Source organism: Phyllostomus discolor, chromosome 2 (genome assembly GCF_004126475.2).
Source record: "Phyllostomus discolor isolate MPI-MPIP mPhyDis1 chromosome 2, mPhyDis1.pri.v3, whole genome shotgun sequence".
Lineage (NCBI taxonomy): Eukaryota > Metazoa > Chordata > Mammalia > Chiroptera > Phyllostomidae > Phyllostomus > Phyllostomus discolor.
This window is the reverse complement of record NC_040904.2, coordinates 175,698,443-175,718,599: the sequence shown is the minus strand read 5'-3', so window position 1 is coordinate 175,718,599 and position 20,157 is coordinate 175,698,443. Positions and strand designations below refer to the sequence as shown.

General features: G+C 36.3%; 1 protein-coding gene across 1 annotated transcript in view; it reads right to left on the bottom strand.

Moving 5' to 3' along the window:
- SYT10 (synaptotagmin 10) overlaps nucleotides 1–20,157 on the bottom strand; it is a 59,272-nt gene that overhangs the window by 27,137 nt on the left and 11,978 nt on the right. The window contains exon 2 of the mRNA XM_028532642.2: nucleotides 7,987–8,344. Coding sequence (XP_028388443.1) covers nucleotides 7,987–8,344 — 358 coding nt within the window. The remainder of the gene's footprint in view (nucleotides 1–7,986; nucleotides 8,345–20,157) is intronic.

Sequence of the window (20,157 nt, the reverse complement as noted above, 5' to 3'; positions counted from 1 at the left end):
TTTTTGGCTAGTTATGATAAATTGAAAGACAGCAAAGATGCTTAATTTGTATGTTATGAGACTTGTACAAAATTCTTATTAATTCCACAGTTTCTGTAGTTTTTATTTGATAAGAAACATGTTTGAAAATATCAAGTAGAAAAGTGAAATCTGTAATTTGTGCTCTATTATGCAATCAAAACAGATTAAGAATAATAAAAATTATGTCTATGTAAAGAAACATAATAGGACTATTCCATCTCATATGCAACAATTAAAACCATACTAAATTTAAGAGCCAATATTTCAGTTTCTGCATCTAAGTAAATATATATGTCTTTACTGACTTAGAGCTTGAAATGGTCTTTTTATAGATTGGTCTCATTTAAATGCATTAAATATGCTATTAAATATATTTTGACCTTGCATTTTCCCCACATATATAGGATAAGAGTCTAAACTGGAGTCAGGGAATTGTCAGAGAGCATTTATGAAAGCGGGAAGAATTTGAAAAGGAATTCAGGTAGTATATATTGTTGTGGATTGTTAAAGTGGATCTAGTATAATCCAGTTTATATATTCAAAGTTTCTAAGAGATTTAGAATATTTTACTAAATAATCACATTTCTATCAAAATCACTGATACTTATGCAATATTTTTTTATTTTTGTGAGCAAAAATCCCCAAAAGTTAATTTCTCATTTTTATAGATTGATTCCATCACTTCATACTGACTTATACTTCTCAATATAATGAAATTTTAATCTTCTATCCTTTCCCTAAAAGTCAGTAATTTCTTTCTTATGACTGTGAATATAATTATGCAGCTGGAAAGAGCCCCTTCTAACAGGAATCTGAGTTGTAATGTTTTTGTTCTAGTAAGCCAGTGCCCTAATTATAGGGTAAATAGTGCATATTCTAAGTCACAGTTTAGCTAGTCAACTAAGAGAAGCTTTAATTATTACAATGTTAAACAATTACCATGACAACACATATCCCTTTCTTCTTTTTCTCTTTTGGAATGACAGTGATAAGTGACTATTTTATCCAACAAATTCATGTACAGGCCATTTGATTATTTCTGATCCCATTCTTACCCTTCAAATCAGGAAAGCACCACCCAAGTGCTCTTCCAGTTGGTGAAGGAAAAAATTGCCTCGCCTTCTCTAGAACACCAGAGAGTAGCTAGCCATAGTCAATATTACTTGATGCACACCTCTCTCTGATCAACACCCCATCCTTCTAGCTCAGCCTTCTTCTATGCCATCTTAGACAGCTTTCCCAACTCAACAGAACCTCCAATCCACAGATTTTATTACCATTTCATAATCGCTAATTTCTTAATATATTTTTCCTTCTTTTCCCAGTTTCAACCACCTGATTAATCACTAGACATACTCTTATGCACACATCCCCAATTCCCTTGTTGCTGTCTACTTTCTTAGTTCTAGAGCAAAACCACAGCTCTGCTTGAATTCAGTTCTTCATCATCGCTACACCTGCGCATGTACAAGTGAATATGACCAGAGTAAAACACGAAACAACTCTCACTGTTTCACTCTAACTTCAAGACCACATTCCTCATGTAGGCACTAATGCTGCACAGCAATCCATTCTCCTGCTCAAATTTAAATTTGCAAGAGGGCGATTTCATATCTTCTCACCTTTCATCACACCTTTATCAACTACTTCCTCACTTCCAGCCTCAATTAATGACCATGCTTCCCTTTCCTGAGAACACTGAAGCAAGGAGCAGGAACTTCCACAGACTCCCGATACCTCACCATCCCTCCTATCAGAATCTGTACCCGTCCACTTTGCCTTCTGGTTGATATTAAATTAACTACCCATACTTCTATGTGAATCCAATTCCTCCACTTGTAGTCCAATTCCCATTTTTTTCTCATGTAGCTTTCAAGAATGCTCCTTTCTGATTCCTGCATTATTAATTCTTCTTCTTGACTGAATCACTACCATCAGCACAACAGCATACTCTTATTGCTCCTGCCTTAAAGGAACCTTCTATTCACCCCACTTTCTCTCTGTGTACCGCACTGCTTTTAAAGAGGAGATAATGTTTATCAGTGCCAGGAAACAAACACTCTCCAAGTCTGAATCTATTTTGTAAGGTTTTGTCTCTAACCTTGGTTCAAGCAGCCATCCTACTTCAGAAAAGAAGTGAGTGCATACACCAAAAGCATATGTTTCATAAAGGGGGTTATTCAATCACTTCAAGCACTAGCACAGCATCATCCATGAAGGTTTATTTCAAGGAGATAGATCTCAGTTTCCCACATTGTCCTGGACAAGTACTGCTTCTTGATATCCTGGGTAACTAGACACCTTTTCAACTCTCCCTTGGTGTAGCATCTTGCTTTCCATTCCTTACAGTGTCCTGGATTGGATAACTGCAATCCAGTTATTTTTAGTACTTTTTGAGAGAAATTTCAATCCAGTTTTACATACTTTTATATAATTCTTTGCTTCTCTTTTAAAAGTATATGTTGATTGTTCTTTCTGACACTGTGTGATGATTTTAAGAACTACTTTTCTAAACAGCCAAAGTTAATTAATTATAAATCTATCAGCACACATGTCAATACTTATTTTCCATGTGCATTTACCTGCTTTTGTTCACTGGATATGCCATTAGGTTTCCTAATTATTTTCAATAGGCACTTAGAATCCTAACAGTGACTAACCTATATAATTCCTCATCTTCAACAAATTACTTTCCCACTTATTATTCACCACACCTTTATACAACTAATGAATGCCCAGAAAATTGGTCCTCATGCCTGGGAGTATACCATCAACCTCTTTCTGATATGAGCACAGTGTATATCAACACCTGATGCTGCTTTTAAAAAAGCAAAGTGAAGTGGAGAGATGTCTATCAATCACAAGCATTCACTTGATGCTCATTATGTACCTGTGCAGTGATGGAAATTAGGTTGCACAGCCTTGGTCTCTAAGGATTTAGCATCTATTGAGCAAACAGCTAGGGCTCAATGTTAAGCCAATACACAATTAATTGCTACATTGTAATTTTGGCTTTAAATAATAAAAGATGATAGCTTATAATGGGTAGAAACAGCAGCCTCTTAGATGCATTTTCTTTAAAGTTCTTACAGTAAATAAAAAAGAGGTCATTATTCTAGAACAAGGAATCAGCATGTGCAAATAGCACAGAGGTGGAGAGTTGAGGTCTATAAGAGGGTGATAAAAAGACCAAGGTACCGTTTTCACTGGCAACCATGAAAGATTCATTTGAATGGATAAGATGAAGTCATAGCATTCATTTGCTGTTGATTTTTTTTTATACAACAAATACAGGGTGGGGCAAAAGTAGGCTTACAGTTGTGAGTGGGCACAACAGTTTACCCTTGTGTTATTAGTTATTGCATTATTTTTCATATGAACAATTGTAAACCTACTTTTGCCCCACCTTGTGTGCCCTGAGTTCCTATAGTGCTTTCCTTAGGTGTCAAGAGCAATATAGAAAAGAATTCAGCAAACTTTCTGCCCAGGAAAACAAGCAGTGTGCAGCTAGCTATCTGTGTGGAGGTTTCGCAGCCTTCAAAGTGTTATTATGGTTGGTATTATCTTGGTATTATCAGGTTGTACCAGTTTGAATGTCAGGCTTTTAAGAAGTTTGGTCTACATTTGAATAGACTGACCTGTCACAGTTGTTTTTTATAAAGGATCTTGGATTCTTCCTTTACAACTTTTCTTAGGTTTCTGTCTTTTTTGTTGTTACTTCCTAATTCCTGATTTTTATTATGCTTTAAACACTATATTAGTTATAAAATAGATGTCTTCTTCTACAAGTCTGTCTTATGAACTTTTGCCACATTAATTTTCCCAAAACATACCTCTTTATTGAAGGCAGTCTTGTGCTGCAAATATTTTTGACAGAACAGACTTTGAACATCTTAGCTATGATTTCAAGGCCTCCTCAAACTTCAATTACAGCTGACTTTTCTATTATTCCTCCACAGAACTCCATATTCTGATTAAGGAAATTTACCTACTGTTTTCTTAGGGAGATTTCTTCTTGTATGTATTTTCACATAAAATGTTTCTATTTGGGATGTGCAACCCCTCCCAATTGCCAGCTATGTAAATCCTAGTTCCCTTTAGCCTCTGCCTACTGGCTGGCCCTCCTCTGTGCCTCAGCTGGCAATGATATTCCTATTCTCTGAATTCTGCATTCTCCACTATACAGTTTGTACTTACTGCCTTATATTGAACTTGGTACAAGTATCTTATCTCTGCATTATGTTGCCAACTTTTTTCCCAGCTCCCTTGAATGTACAGAGTGGAAAGAGTGTGAAGAATACACTATTCCCAGGAGTAAATATATACTGACTAAGCCTATTGGAGGACTGAACAATCAATCAAGAAGAATGCATGATGAAGAAATACACAAATGTCTCCTGGGTCGTTTGGTTGCCTGGCAGGTTAATGGGGCCAAACATCCATTTGAAAAGGGAGATGAGAACTTGAAAAACGAAGTTTCTAGCAATGTTGTTAACTTCTGAACAGATCCAGGTGTTAAATATGGAGAGAAAAGTTGAAAGAGTATGACCTTTGTCATCTATTGCCTGAGGCAAATAAAGTAGAGTGTCAACAGCCAACTAGAGCTGGAGTAGCCTAATAAGGTGAGGAAACCAAGCACCGAAGTTAAGTTCACTGTATATGTGTGTGTGTGTGGTTTGATCTCACTACATCTCAGGGAGAAGCTATCACTTGAGCAGAATAATCTGATTTATAAAAATGCACCATTGATCTATGTGTCTAAGTGGACTGCATAATGAAGTCAGCAATTTCCTATTCCTCTCCATATAAGTAATTTCTAGAATGATAAGGTAATTAATGTAGATGAGAATTTTTGAGAACTAGATATAATCAAGTTCTCTGTAAAGAATGCATCCCAAGGCCAGCCAGATTATAATCATGACTCTAGTCATTCATGATAACCACATATAATTCCCTACTTCTGAGTAGAATGAGCAGCATGATACCCCCATCCTCCAACCTGCAAACTACCTGTCCTTAGCAGACCTGTAACCACTGTTTTTGTGGAAAAAAAAACCCTTACATCTGCTTGGCTTTATTGCTTAAAATGTATTTCATCCATCTGGATAAATCTGAATTCTAACTCTTCAACAGCTGCATGACTTTGGGCAACATTTTAAATCTCTCTGTACTTCAGTTAACTCACAAGCCATGGGGATAATTAACAATGCTCACTTCATGCACACTGGTGGAGGATTTGCAGGAAGGATGCCTGGCAAAGTGACTAAATTTCAAGCAGTAAGAAATAACATTATTTTTTTCTTTACCAACCACTCACATAAACAAGAAAATTCAGGTAGGGGCATGTGAGAGGCAACCACATGTTGATTTTTTTTCTCTCCTTCTCTTTCTCTCTTCTTTCCCCTCTACAAAAAAAAATAAATCTAAAAAAAATCAAAATTCAAAGAGGCAGAAGAAATGACATTAAAGTTCTAACAAAACTATGAATTTGTATTTTGCTTTTTCTCTTAGAAAATATGACATATGTACAATCCAATTGTTATGTTTTTTAAGATTGAGAGAAAGAGTCTTTTTCTGATTTATTCAACTTCACATAATTACTGTGAAATCCAGGACTACAGTGATGTGTTTTCACCCCTATCATACACTGTTTCTACAAACCAGTTCTGTATCCAAGACCAAGTCTTCACACGTGTTCTCAGTACATACTCTTTCATTCTCCCCTAACTAGAAATCATCAGGTCAACTGTCTCTTTACATTCAGCAGGTAATATTTTAGCAATAGTATTTTGTTTTTCCAAAGTTTCCAAAAAACATCTAGGCAGAGAAAGTCAGGCAATTTTCACAGCTTACCTCAACTTGGCTTCATGAATTGAATCCTTATGTGGAGTGCACTTACAACTAAAAAAGTTTAATAACTCTGAACACTAATAAGGTGACATATATTCATAGCTGTCATTAACATTTTTAAAGTGTTTTATAGTTTAATTGACTGTTAACCCTGAAATTCCTGTGTCTTAGTACTTTATTACACAGAATAGTTAGCCACAATGTGCGGCAATGAGAGTAGTGATAATCAAGTACCAACGTGAGATAATTTTAAAGCAGTTTTTCCTATATATATTAAAAGAGTGTCACACAGGATAATTATTTTACAATTAAATACCCATAATAAATGAATTTAATGAACATATATTGGGGTCATATTACATAAAAATCATAAAAATGTTAAAGTAAACCTAAGGGCTACTTCTCAGGAAAACTTGTCAAAACAATAACTAAATATGAGGCATACCTTGGTTATAGAATTTAAACAGAAAGTATAACATGAAAAAGATATCCCAATATAACCTCCTTATCCCAAAGTTTCTTATCCCACAAATATTTTTACTTATACTTTTGTAATTTACTTCAAGAAGAAGAGAATTTATAACAGACACAATCCTTTTTAACTTCATAAAAGATACATTGAATACCATATTTTCCATGTAAAATGCTCACCTTTTTGCCCACATTTTTGAGGGAAAAATAAGGGTGCACATTATACATGGGTAGTACTAATTCCATATCTATATAAATGTTTTTAATTCTTTATTTATGCTTATACATTAAACATGTAACTCTAGAAAGCAATAATGATATTTGTGTGTAGAATAATACCTTGGAATATGAAAATCAGTTTTGTTTCTAAATATAAATAAATAAAAAATTGAATTAAAAATTTAAATACTCTGGTTTCTCTCCAGATTGTATAAATCTTTTGCCTTTTAAAAAATTTAAATGGAAGCTATTTTTTTCCTAATGTTTGGGTCAAAAACATGGGTGCGTACTATACATGGGAGCACATATTACACAGCAAAATATGGTATATTCTTTCAATTCTAGTAGCAAACATGCCCCATTTTTCAATGTGACAGATTTCTAAATACAAAAAATATGCCACATCAGAGAGCCTGGATGCACCTTAGAGAGGTAGGAATATAAGATCAGGATGGGTAGTTAGAGACTTATGTCCCAATAACATTGATTACCCCACTCTAGGTTAAAATTAGTTGCTACTTCTAGAAAATAAAGAAAAACTGCTCCTGTCATGCTCTTGTTCATTTTAAAGACTATATTAAGTAGAAAAAAATGACTCCTCACAAGACTATCTTTTTTCCTTTACAGTTAACACAATCTGAAACAAATAGCAAATTGTCATTCAAGGAAATTTTTGCTGATTTTTCTAGGCTGAGTTAAAATGCACCTCCTGCCCTGGCTGGTGTGGCTCAGTGGCTTGTGTGCCGGCCTGTGAACCAAGGGGCTGCTGATTCTGTTCCCAGTCAGGCACAGGCCTGGGTTGTGGGCCATGTCCCCAGTAGGGGGTATGAGAGGCAACCACATAATGATGTTTCTCTCCCTTTTTTTCTCCCTCCCTTCCCCTCTCTAAAAATAAATAAATAAAATCTTAAAAACAAAATAAAATGTATCTCCTTATGGAACTCTCTTTCTTCCTTCCTCCTGGGTATTCCTTGGTACGTTCCTGATATTTGACAAAGCTCTTGTGGAACTTGCTATACTCTGCCTAATACATGAGTTTGGTCTGTGTGAATTCTGAAATTCCCCAGCCATTCCAGGTTTGTGGTGTCGGTACTGAACAACTGTAACGACCAATCTCTGTTACTGGGCTTGGATTGTGAACTTCTAGATGATTTCATGATATATCTCTTTTCTTGATATTTATTGGTTGAATTAAACTAAATGGAAAGATTGTCAGCAGCAATTATCAACTAATGATATTTCAAGGGAAACAGTCAATACATAATCTGTCCTACTCATTCCCTCTTTACTCAATTATGTTTCCTATGTATTGCTCATTTCTCCTGTTTACCATTACTCCTTTCCCACCACAGTTTTTCTCTCTCATGAAATCACACAACACATACACAACACATGCTCAGTTTTATGTGTTGCATCTTTCCTTACCGGGAAGAAGACGTAGGCTCAGTCGTCTGTCTTTGCACACGTGCATGTTTAATTAAATGTTCTTTTAAAGCAGTCTGAACTTCTGCTGGGATATCGGGGGAAGTGTGACTGATTTTTATTGCAGGCTCAATAGCTTTTAGTGTTGGCTTTCCATTTTCTTTGACCTCCTTTTTCTCTTCAGTCTCGAACACTTCAGTAGGAGCATTGATGGTGCTCTGGGGGAGAGTACTGATGTTGGAAGTCACGGGTTTGCTCTTCCAGCAAGGCCAGCACAGCTTCCAGAAGACAAAAAGGGAGACAACCAGCAGAGCCAGGCCACAAAAGCTGACAACAACTGCTAACAAGCTGACCGAAACATCTGTCGAATTAAAACGTAAAGCAAGATTAGTTCATTGATATGTACATAAAAGAGCAGAAATGGTGAGGTAATTTTACATTTATAATTATTAATAGACTCCTCATTTAGAATTTCAAAAATTTAATATTGTTATCTTTGTAGGGGAGAAATCAGTAATTATGTCAGGAAATTCTCCAAGGAGATATTTGAAAAATCTCATCCCAGGAGAAGTTTCCAGTTGTATACCAAAAAAGCATAATATATGCATATCATGCCTATTATTTCCAAGGACACGAGAAGGGGTCCAAGAGCTTGCAAAATGAAGTTCCTCAACCAGCAAGCTGCCATGAAGTCATGAAGTGTAAGAAACTCAGGAACTGCATATGCAGAAGAGCTTCTGTTTACTTCATCTTTCACCTTCACACTTTCTGAGCAGGGAATAATGATACATATTTGCATAAACTACTTTATATAGTGTAAATGAAAGAATGTGTACACTATATGTTGTAGTTTCAAACTCCCTAGTTTGATAACTTTGCATGCTCTTAATTTGTCTTAAGTTCAAAATTAGTTCCGGCATAGGTGGACGCGCCGTATGTCCAGGCACAACCAAGATTAGAACAACAACAATTTAGAGGCAGAATAACACCCAGAACTGACAGAGAATTTATCTGAATGGAAGTTGGACAGCCAAGAAGTTGAAGTAGACCCGTTCATCCAGACCGGTAGGAGGAGCAGAGACGAGCGTGGGTCGCAGCGTGAGGAGTGTGGGGAGAGCTGGGCGCCTAAGGCAACCAAAAGCGAGTAAGCCATCTGGGGCATGCAGCGGGTGGACCCTGAGTACACAAGGGGCAACTGGCGGACTCAGTGAGGCTGCGATTGTGGACCAGGGCAGAGTGCGCAGCCCAGGATCCCCCCCGGGAAGGGATGGAGATCCCAGGAGAGTGGGGCTGCCGCCATTGTTCCCTCCCACCCCCGCCCCCACATACAACGTCACAACCTAATGACTGGGGTGTCCAGCCCCGGTGAACACCTAAGGCTCTGCCCCTCACCATAACAAGAGCAACCAGACTGGGGGAAAAAAAAGAGAATGTGATGGCTTAAAGAGAAGAACAAATCAGTGCCCCAGAACTCATCCTTTTGAGCGACTAAGAAATAGCCAATCTACCAGATGCACAGTTCAAAACACTGGTGATCAGGAAGCTCACAAAATTGGTTGATTTTGGGCACAAATTACATGAAAAAAAATGCAGGTTACCATAAAAGAGATAAAGGAAGATGCACGGAGAGCCAATAGTGATGAGAAGGAAACTGGGTCTCAAAACAATAAAGTGGACCAGAAGGAAGAAAAAAAGAAACCAAACAGGAAATAATGAAGAAATAGGAATTCAAAAAATGAGGAGAAGCTTAGGAACCTCCAAGACATCTTTAAACGTTCCAACATCCAAATTATAGGGGTACCAGAAGGGGAAGAGGAAAAGCAACAGATTGAACACATATTTGAACAAATAATAAAGGAGAAGTTCCCCATTCTGGCAAAGGAAATAGACTTCCAGGAAGTCCTGGAAGCTCAGAGAGCCCCAAAGAAGTTGGACCCAAAAAGAAACACACCAAGGCACATCATAATTACATTAGCCAAGGTAAAAATGAAGGAGAGAATCCTAGAAGCAGCAAGAGATAAGAGGACAGTCACCTACAAAGGAGTTCCCATCAGACTGTCAGCTGATTTCTCAAAAGAGACCTTACAGACAAGAAGGGGCTGGAAAGAACTATTCCAAGTCATGAAAGACAAGGACCTATATCTCAGATTACTCTATCCAGCAAAGCTTTCATTTAGAATGGAAGGGAAGATAAAGTGCTTCTCAGATAAGGTCAAGTTAAAAGAGTTCATCATCACCAAGCCCCTATTTTATGAAATGTTAAAGAGACTTATCTAAGAAAAGACAATAAAGAAAAAACATGTATAGTAAAAGGACAGCAAACTCACAATTATTAACAAACACACCTAAAGCAAAACCAAAAGAAACTAAGCAAACAACTAGAAGAGGAACAGAACCACAGAAATGGAGTTCACATAGAGGGTTAGCAACAGGGGAGTGGGAGGAGGAGAGAGAGGGAAAAGGTACAGAGAATAAGTAGCATAGATTGTAGGTTGAAAATAGATAGGGGGAGGGTAAGGACAGTATGGGAAATGTAGAAGCTAAAGAACTTATAAGTATGACACATGGACATGAACTAAAGGGAGGAATGTGGGTGGGAGAGGGTGTACAGGGTGGAGAGGAATGAAGGGGGAAAATGGGACAACTTTAATAGCATAATCAATAAAATATATTAAAAAATAAATAAATAAGTTAGTTAATGACTTGTTACCTAAGTTACAAAATTAAAATACACTTATATAAAGAGACTCAAAGGAATATAGAAAAAAAGTTAATAAGATTGAGTAAATAAATAGACAAGAGAGAAGTGACATATCTCTTTTGCAGAAGAACTGCAAACAATTTATGTAGATATTTTGCTCTCAAGGAGGTGGAGCATGCATCCTTACTGTGGTGTGGGTTACACAGAGTAACTTCCACCCACAGTATAAGGTAAACAGAGGGTAACTTTACAGTGGAGAAGCCTCGCCCAGGTTTCATGAGTGATGTGTTGTGTTGATAGTATGTACCCTTGATATAATGTGATGGAAATGACACTTTTCCTCTGTGGTCTTCTTCCCTTAAACCTATAACCTGAGTCTCATTGTGAGAAAAATATAAGACAAATTGCAGTAGAAAAGCATTCTACAAAATACTTGACGAGTACCCTTCACAACTGTCAAGGTCATCAAAAATACAATCAAGTCTGAGAAAACTGTCACAGCCAAGACTGAGGATATGTGACAACTAATACAAGAAAATGTGCACTACCTTCCCAATGTTTCTACACATCCTAAACCATTCTAAAAAGTAAAGTCTATTTTGTAAAAGTAAGTATTCCCCTAACTGCTTCCATTTTCATATCCCTAAGATTACCAAAACTAGCAATCAGTGTTTGTTCTACCGCTCTTAAAGTTCTGAAGATCAAAGAGATTTCCTATAAAGGGAATTTTTTTCTAGATTCAAATAATTTTGTAATATCTTTTACAACTCTCCTTAGGCTCAGTGTCAAATATGAATCTAATTTCTTTTGTTTGTTTTAAATAAAATTGTTAAGAATATGTTATAGGCTGAGTTATGTCTGTTCCTCTACCCCCCATCCAAATTTGTATGTTGAAGCCTTAACCCTCAGGACCTCAGAATGTGACTGCATTTACAGATAGGACTTTATATTAGTAATTAAGGCAAAATTAGGTCATCTAGGGATGGGCCCTAATCCAGTCAGACCAGTGCCTTTCTAAGAAGAACAGATGAGGACAAAGGCACTCACAGGGGGAAGGCAGCCCTCTACAAGGCAAGACAGGAGGCCTCAGAAAAAATCAAACCTCCTAACACTATGATCTCAAACTTTTAGCTTCCACAACTTGAGGACAGAAGTTTCTGCTGTTTAAGCCACTCAGTCTGTGGAACTTTGTTAGGGCAGCCTTAGAAAACTAATACAGAATAAATATAATTTACTTTAACCACCCCTGTAAATTCAGCAGGTTCTTCCCTTCTCCAGAAATAACCACTGATCTCAGTTGAGTGTGGATCTGTCCAGTCCAGGCACTAATACACAAAAATATACAAATATGTAAAAATACAGAATTGTTTAATATATTTTACATAAATGGTTTACTGCATATTTCTCCATTTTGCTTTATTCTTTTATTCAGCAATACTTGAATATAACTTCATGTCATTTGAGGTCTGACTTCATCATGGTGAATATTTAGCTTATGCATGATGTTTTCCTTTTTTAAAAAATTTTATCTATTTATTTTTAGAGAGGGAAGGGAGGAAGAAAGAGAGAGACACAGAAACATCAATGTGCAGTTGCTGGGGGTCATGGCCTGCAACCCAGGCATGTGCCCTGACTGGGAATCAAACCTGCAACACTTTGGTTCAGATGTTTTCTTTTTACAACACAGCTACAATGAGCATCCTTATACCCTCTTCCTTATGCATGTTCATGAATGTTTCTCTAAGGTAAGTATCTACGAATAGGATTGCAGGGTCATAGCTTATGCATATACTTAGTTTTATTAGATATTTCTAAAATGTACCCTGGAGCGGCTGTAATAAAAACATCATATGAGTTTGCCAGATCCTACAGTCTCAGAGACATATTGTTGTACTTTAATTTTCACTGATCGAATGGGGAAATGATACCTTGTTTAAATTTATATTTTTCTGATTGGTAAATTAAAATGGTTCTGTTTAAACTCCTGATTCATAGCTAATGGAACTCTATTCAGAAACTGAAATAATTCCTAGTTTTTATTGCTACTCGATTATGAGGTTAAAAATTAATTTTGACATGCTGTGATACAGAGACATTAATATTTTCCTCACTTTCCAGTTGCTTATTCAAAAAATCTCCATTGAATATATTTTCCATTTATATTCCACTGGTAAGGAATGTGTGACTATTTTTTACAGTTTGTAGTTCACTTTATTTTTACTTTTTATTTTCATTAGCATCATACTTGTGGAAAAGGGTAAAAGCATGAAATTAATGTGCTTCCTGAATATTATGTTTTCTTTAAAATTTAATTTTTATTGTATTTTTTCCATTACCATTTTGTCTCCTGTTATCTGCCTCTGCCCAGCAATCACCACACTGCTATCCATGTCCATGAGTCCTTTTTCCTTTTTGTTCAATCCCTCCACCCCCAATGACCCCCTAAATAGCTGTTATCTGCTCTCCATCTATAAGTCTGTCTCTATTTTGCCTGTTAGTTCAGTTTGTTCATTAGATTCCACATATGAGTAAAATCATATGGTATTTGTCTTTCTCTGATTGACTTATTTCACTTAGCATAATGTTCTCCAGGCCCATCCATATTGTTGCAAAGGGTAAAATTTTCTTCCTTTTTATAGCCAAGTAGCATTTTGTTGTGTAAATGTTCATAGTTGTTTTTTTAAGTTTATTTTAATTGTTCAAGTATAGTTTTCTATCCTTTATTCCCACCCCAGCCCACCCACCCATCCCTCCCTACCTCCCTCCCATTTCCACCCCCCCTACTTTTTGTCCATGTGTCCTTTATGCTTGTTCCTATATACCCTTTTCCCTTTCCCCTGAAATTCTCCTGACATTCCCTCCCCTCCCTCCTCTGGTCACTGTCAGCCTGTTCTCTATTTCAGTGTCTCAGGTTATAATTTGCTTGTTTGTTTGTTTTGTTGTTTAGGTTCCTGTTAAAGGTGAGATCATATGGTATTTATCTTTCACCGTCTGGCTTATTTCGCTAAGTATAATGCTTTCCAGTTCCATAGTTATTTTATCCCCTCATCTATTGATGGACACTTGGGCTGCTTCTATATCTTAGTGATTGTAAATAACACTGCTATGAACATAGGGGTGTTTATGTTCTTTCAAATTAGTGTTGTGGGTTCCTTTGGCTATATTCCCAGAAGTGGAATCACTGGGTCAAAAGGCAGATCCATTTTTTATTTTCTGAGGTATCTCCATATTGCTTTCCACAGCAGCTGCACCAATCTGCATACCCACCAACAGTGCAAAGGGTTCCCCACATCCTTGCCAGCACTTGTTGTTTGTTGATTTATTGATTATAGCCATTTTGACAGGTGTGAGATGGTATCTTGTGGTTTTAATTTGTATTTAACTATGTACATTAACTATGCTTTTAAAGTGGAGGAATAAAGATGACAATTATGGTTTCCTAATCTTTATTTTCAGCTCCATTCTACTTGGAAGTCACTGGGTAACTTCTACCCAGTTGGAGCCAAAAGCCAAGATATAAGAAAACTGTGGGGCAATGTGAGGTAGGGGAAAGAAGAGAAGTAGTTTTCAGCTATAACCGAAACTCCTCCCATCTTACTAATGGGGTCAGGCATTAGAGAGCTTTTATTACTCCATCTGCAAAGGTTTTATAAAATTCTTTTATAGCACTGTTCCGTAGTGATGGGCTTTGGCATTCGTAAGGTTATTCTCATCCTAAGAAAAAGCTCTGGAGAAATCATTGACCCCAGTTCCATTTTCCTTACTGCTGACCATTTTCTTTCTAAAATCAATATCTGGTTCTGTCATTTGGGGAACCATAAAACATTTCAACCAAGTCACTTCTGAAAGTGAGCACTCTGCTATCAATAATTCCAGGGTAGCATCAAGAAACCAAGTCATGTCCTGGCAACCGAGATATAGTCACCCTAGCACTCTCAGCCTAATATACTTCCAGGTCACCCCTTAGCCGCCTGGGGCAAATCCAAACTTTGCATAGCATTCCACAACATCTTTGTGATTTGATTCCTGGCTATTGATCCAACTTCATTCTTCTGTCACTCCTTACCCTGACTATTCCATTACTTGTGCATGAATTTGTTCAGGCTGTTTCATGTAGTTCCAGTGCATTTTCTTCTCCTATTTGGCTGCCTGGCAAATTTCTATTCATCCTTCAATAATGAGTTATAATAATACCTCTTCCCTGAAGCTCTTCTTGCTTCTTTTATTCTTACAGGCTTTTAAAACACACCCACCACTCTAATGCTAGTATAATAATAATCCATTGGCCTATAATCCTTTACCCCACACTCTTGAAACCTGATGTGTTTGAAAAATTATTATTATTTACTTTTGGATATTACAAAGGTAATATAGTATACATTATCTGGGATAACATCAGTAATAAAACATACTAATATATCTATACTGATTAGTTAATACAGAGTGGTATCATGGAAGACCATAAGTAGTTTAAGGTTAATTCAGGTGAGGTGTTAATACTGAATTGTTGTAAGTTACAAAACAATGTTTAGTTTTTAGGGTTTTGAGGTATAACAATTGCGGGTAAGGGATTGTGGATCTGCACTTATTTTGCTTCTGCAAATATTCCCATACGGCAAATAAATTCACTCCCTGATCCTTCAGGTCAAAATCCAAATGCACTCACCATTTTATTTTTAGTGTCAGGTATATGTCACACAGTCAAAAATGTTTGTGGAGCTACTGAATATATATATTTTTGGAGTTGTCTGAAAAGACACTCAATGTCTATGGATTTCAAGGTGGCTGAATGAATTAAAGTTGACTGATTTGGCCTTCTACTAGTAGAAACCCTTCTACTAGGAAGTTGGTATAACATCTTGTACTCTGGAGCAATTTAGACATGGATTCAAAAGTCTGCTCCACTATTGTGTGACTTTGGGTGAGTCATTTAGGTTTTAACAACTTCAGTAAATTAGGGATATTTATTTCAAAGGAATGTTGTGAGGTTTAAATAAGAAAATATATAGAAAGTATTTAACACTGTAATGTGCATAATATGTACAACAATGGGTTGAAATTGTTATCAATTATCTTTCTTTAAATAAGAGTAGTGAGGGGAAAAGATGTAATGGTATGGGTTGGTATGAATTGAATGGTGGGTCACAAATTAGTAAGAAGGGGAGAGACTCACCTTCTGATGATATTAGGTACCAAAGAGTGAATTTGTTTATAATGGAGACCAACATTTCTAAATAGATGTTAATATTCAGGAAGCTAATAAATAGCATTCCATTTTCTTGATTTTTTTTTTTTTTGGCACAGGACCACTGAGAGACAGAGACAGTATTCAAGCTGGTAGCAATTCAAGTAATTGGGAATATTACCTTAGGTCTACAGAAAGTGGACTTGCTAATATATCACCTTGAATTAATTAAACTTACCCATACAGGTATAGGTCTGGCTGGACAACCACAGGTGTTCCCCATTAGGACTTAACCTTGTGAAATTCACTACATGAAGGAGTACAGAATATTTATTCCCTGAGGATGTGTAGGATACACCTCAAAGAAAGGGAAACAGCTAAGTCATTTCTCAGGAATGGGAGTGGACCAAGATTCCATGAATATTCCTATCTTGCAGCTCCTTCCATCCAGAAATATAAAGCAAAGGGAAATGTATTTCCTCTCAATAGCAACAAGTGAAAGAGGATGGATTAAATATAATTTTACTTTGAAAAATAAAACTAAGATTATAAAAACAAGCTTCTTGTATTTTATATATTTTACACTGGTTGCAATTATGATTAATCACTAAAAATATTTAAAAAGAAAATCTACTATTTAGTACTTAGATCTTTAGGACATATTTTTTTCAATAAAATTTGTTTTAAAAAAAGTGAATCTGGCTAACAAGAGATTATGGGAGGATTCACAAAGTTATCAGAATGTTTTTAATGATTCTTTTACAATTGTGATTCAACATTTAACCTTGACATAAAGAATGTTATGGATTTGGACTCAGTGCAGAAAAAAACAATTAGCCCCATTAACATTTTAAGTCAATTACTGAAATGGCTCAGTGTACATTTTAGAACTAAATGCTCTGGCTGGGGAGAAGATAAGAATGGAAGTCAGACTAGAAGAGGAGAAACTGGTTCACAGATACAACCGTCATCCACATGCGAGAGTGTGTCCTCTCCAAATGAGGGTTTTTGAAATGGGAGAAAAGACCTGACTGCAGAGATAATTGGGAAGTCAAAGCTGTGAAGGTGTGTGAAGACTGAAGGACAAGAATCTGACACATTGGGAGACAAACAGGATGATGAGGTAAAGAAGACCATGACTTCAGCTTTGGCCTTACTGAGTTTAATGTACCTATGGTGGTATAAGTTGGCATTCTGAACAAACTGTTGATTATACATAACTGCAACTCAAGATAAAATCAAAGGACTTCCTTAAACACAGGAGTCAATCCATGAAAAGAGGATACAAACTCCTCCACAAAATCCTGAGTACACAAATATTTAAAGAATTATAACTTCAAGGAACTAAAAGCCTGCATGCAAAAAAGATGGATAAAGAGTATGAGTATTAAAATGCATTTAATACAGGTCAATGTGTTTTCATAAAAGGTTGGAGAAGAATATTTTGAGAGTTGACAGGTAACCATTAACTTTAAGAAATACGTCTCTAGTGAATTCAATGAGACTAGTGAAACAAAAGAAGTGTTAACTAGATTAATGTGGTTTAATTAATGAATGGGAGTGAGCCAGTAACTAAATCCTGTGAGAGTAATTTCTTTAGGAACTGGATTTAGGAAAAGGCAAGGGTGAGAGCAACAACTAGAGTAGCACATGGAGTTGATGAAGGTGTTTTTATTATGTGTAATGCTTAAATATGATTTAAAACTTCCGGGAATAAATGAGTAGACAAAAAGATAGGAAAGTAAGCACAGTGAATAATAATGAAGTCCCATAAAAAGTGAAAATGGATGGAATATGAAGCAAAGGTAAGAGAATTGGATCGCTTCTTCCTTTGTAAGAAAAGGAGGATAGTTCTGGAATGAGGTAAGTTTACAGGTCTTTGGGTAGGAAGTTAAGTAAATTCCTGTTTGTATTTACTATACAAAATAGGAGTTAGGGTTGACTGCTGGTTATTTGGGGTTATTTGGGAACAGTTTGGAATATTTAAGTAGAGTGGGAAAAGTGTGAAATAGGAACTGTAGGAAACAAAAGAAAACTGAATAGGAAAAAACAGAATGTCTTGTCAGAATTGAAGTTTCTTTTGAAATTTGAAACTAATATAGTAATATTAGTCTGCCCGGTTTTAAAATCATCTAATTATTCAGATATTTGGTGTAAGCATAGAGAGATGGATGGATTTGCCCATGAATGAGGTCCCTTCTGCTCCAGGAGAATGTGATAAACCTCAAAGGAGAAAGTGATTGTAATGATGAAGGATGCATTGTAAGTATGATGCCATATTTTATTGATACAAAATTCACAGAGAAGTAAAAAGGTGAATGTTTTGAGGTTTCTAAACGAGAAAAATGAAATCAGAGAAGGTTTTGGTTGTGGGTTGTAACATCGGAATTTATAATTCTAAGATAATATTTTTTCAGTATAACAAGTATTTGGGCATGATCATAAAAGAAAAGAGAAAAGGTGGAGAAGAGATCACTGGAGGGAAGGGGCCAACCATTGGGAAGCCAGGGTGATACATATGAACAACTTGCCCTTTCCATATAGACTCTGAAGTCACCCAGTGCATTGGGCTGACCTGATGAGTAGTACTATCTAGGTCAAATTTTTAATATCTTTGGATAATTACCATTTTGCCATGTAAATTCACACCCATATTTTGTGTGCATTTTACATGGGAGTATTATACCTGTTATTATATCCATGGTATATAATCATTATACTCATGTATAGTGTACATCCTTAGTTTTACCTAAAAAATTTGGGCAAAAAAGTGAGCATTATACACAGCAAAATGTGGTAAAAAGAATGCATTGCATAACATTCATCCTACTATATCTTGGTAAGATGAAGAGTTAATAAAATTTACAGAAATTAGATTAGGCTATATGATAATTAGGTTTAAAATTGCTAGAACTCTGGTTTGATTATGTGCATATGCATAATCAGTGCTCTACCACTATCTATTTATCTGTCTGACAGTATATTGCTGACTCACCTTTTTCTGTAGAAATCACACTCTTTTATCATGTCTTAATATCTTAAATAAAGTGACACAGTTCTGGAAAACTGAGAAAAGACCCTTTTCATAAAAAAAACAGAGTAAGACTAAAAAGCCAATTCCTCAGAAGTTTTTAGTAAAGCAGAACTTTACTAAAGTCTGTAGAACCAGGCCATAAAATTTGCATGGTCCTACTCACTGTGGTTTGTGAAAACTGTTAGTTTAAATTACCCACTACTCATGCAGATGGCTATTATTGCACAGAAAATCACAGACCAATTGGCATGCTCTGAATTCTCAGTCACCACTGCTTTAGTTGATACTCTTATGTGTGCTTTCTGTATCATATTCTTTAAATGTTAAAATGCTAGTGAATTCTGAAAATGTACAAGAAGGTGATTTCTCATAATTAATCATAAATTATAATTTCATTCACAGATATTCCAAACCTTTTATTTCCTCAGTGGTTTCCCATTGCTGCCTGACCATAGACAAATTGTATGACATAATTCTGCAGAGAAAGAGAGGGAATGAAACTTAAATCAAAGTAAAACTTCTATTCAAACTTAAATCAAAGTAAAACTTCTGTTCTAAGCAAGCTTCTTCAGGGAAGTTGAGGTAAGCTGCCTCTAAGATGAAAATTATGTTTGAAGGTAACTTGTCTATACTACTCACATAGTACAATGTCTGTCCAGAAAGTATCCCACAATGTAATATGAAAAATAGAGACATTTATTGAAGAAGATATAAGATACAAGAAACACTGTCCACAGGACATAATGCTTCAGTCTCCTTCAAAGTCAGTACCCTGGAACCTCACACAGTTCTCCCAGTGTCTCTTCCATTGTTCAAAACACTCTACAAAATCCTTTGTTGGAATCACCATCAGCTGCCTTGTCATATTTTCCTGGATCACGTTAACAGTCTAAAATCTCTCCCTTTTCAAAGGTAATTTTTGTTTTAAGAAAAGCCAGAAGTCACATGATGCCAAATCTGGGCTGAAGGGGGTCTGAGTCACTTAGGTGATTTGATGTTTCACCAAAAAGTCTGCATGAGACATGATGCATGAGTGGGCACATTGTTGTGATCAAAGTGCCAATCACCAGTTGCCCATTGCATAGCCATTTTCATCGTATTGCATAACTCAACTGATGAAGAATATTGAGGTAGTACTCATTAACTGTTTGGCCCAGAGGGGCATGCTGGTGATGGACAACACTTTCCCAATAGCAAAACACAGTTAATGTGCTCTTGATCTTGCTGCGACTTTGCCAAGCCTTCTTCAGGCTT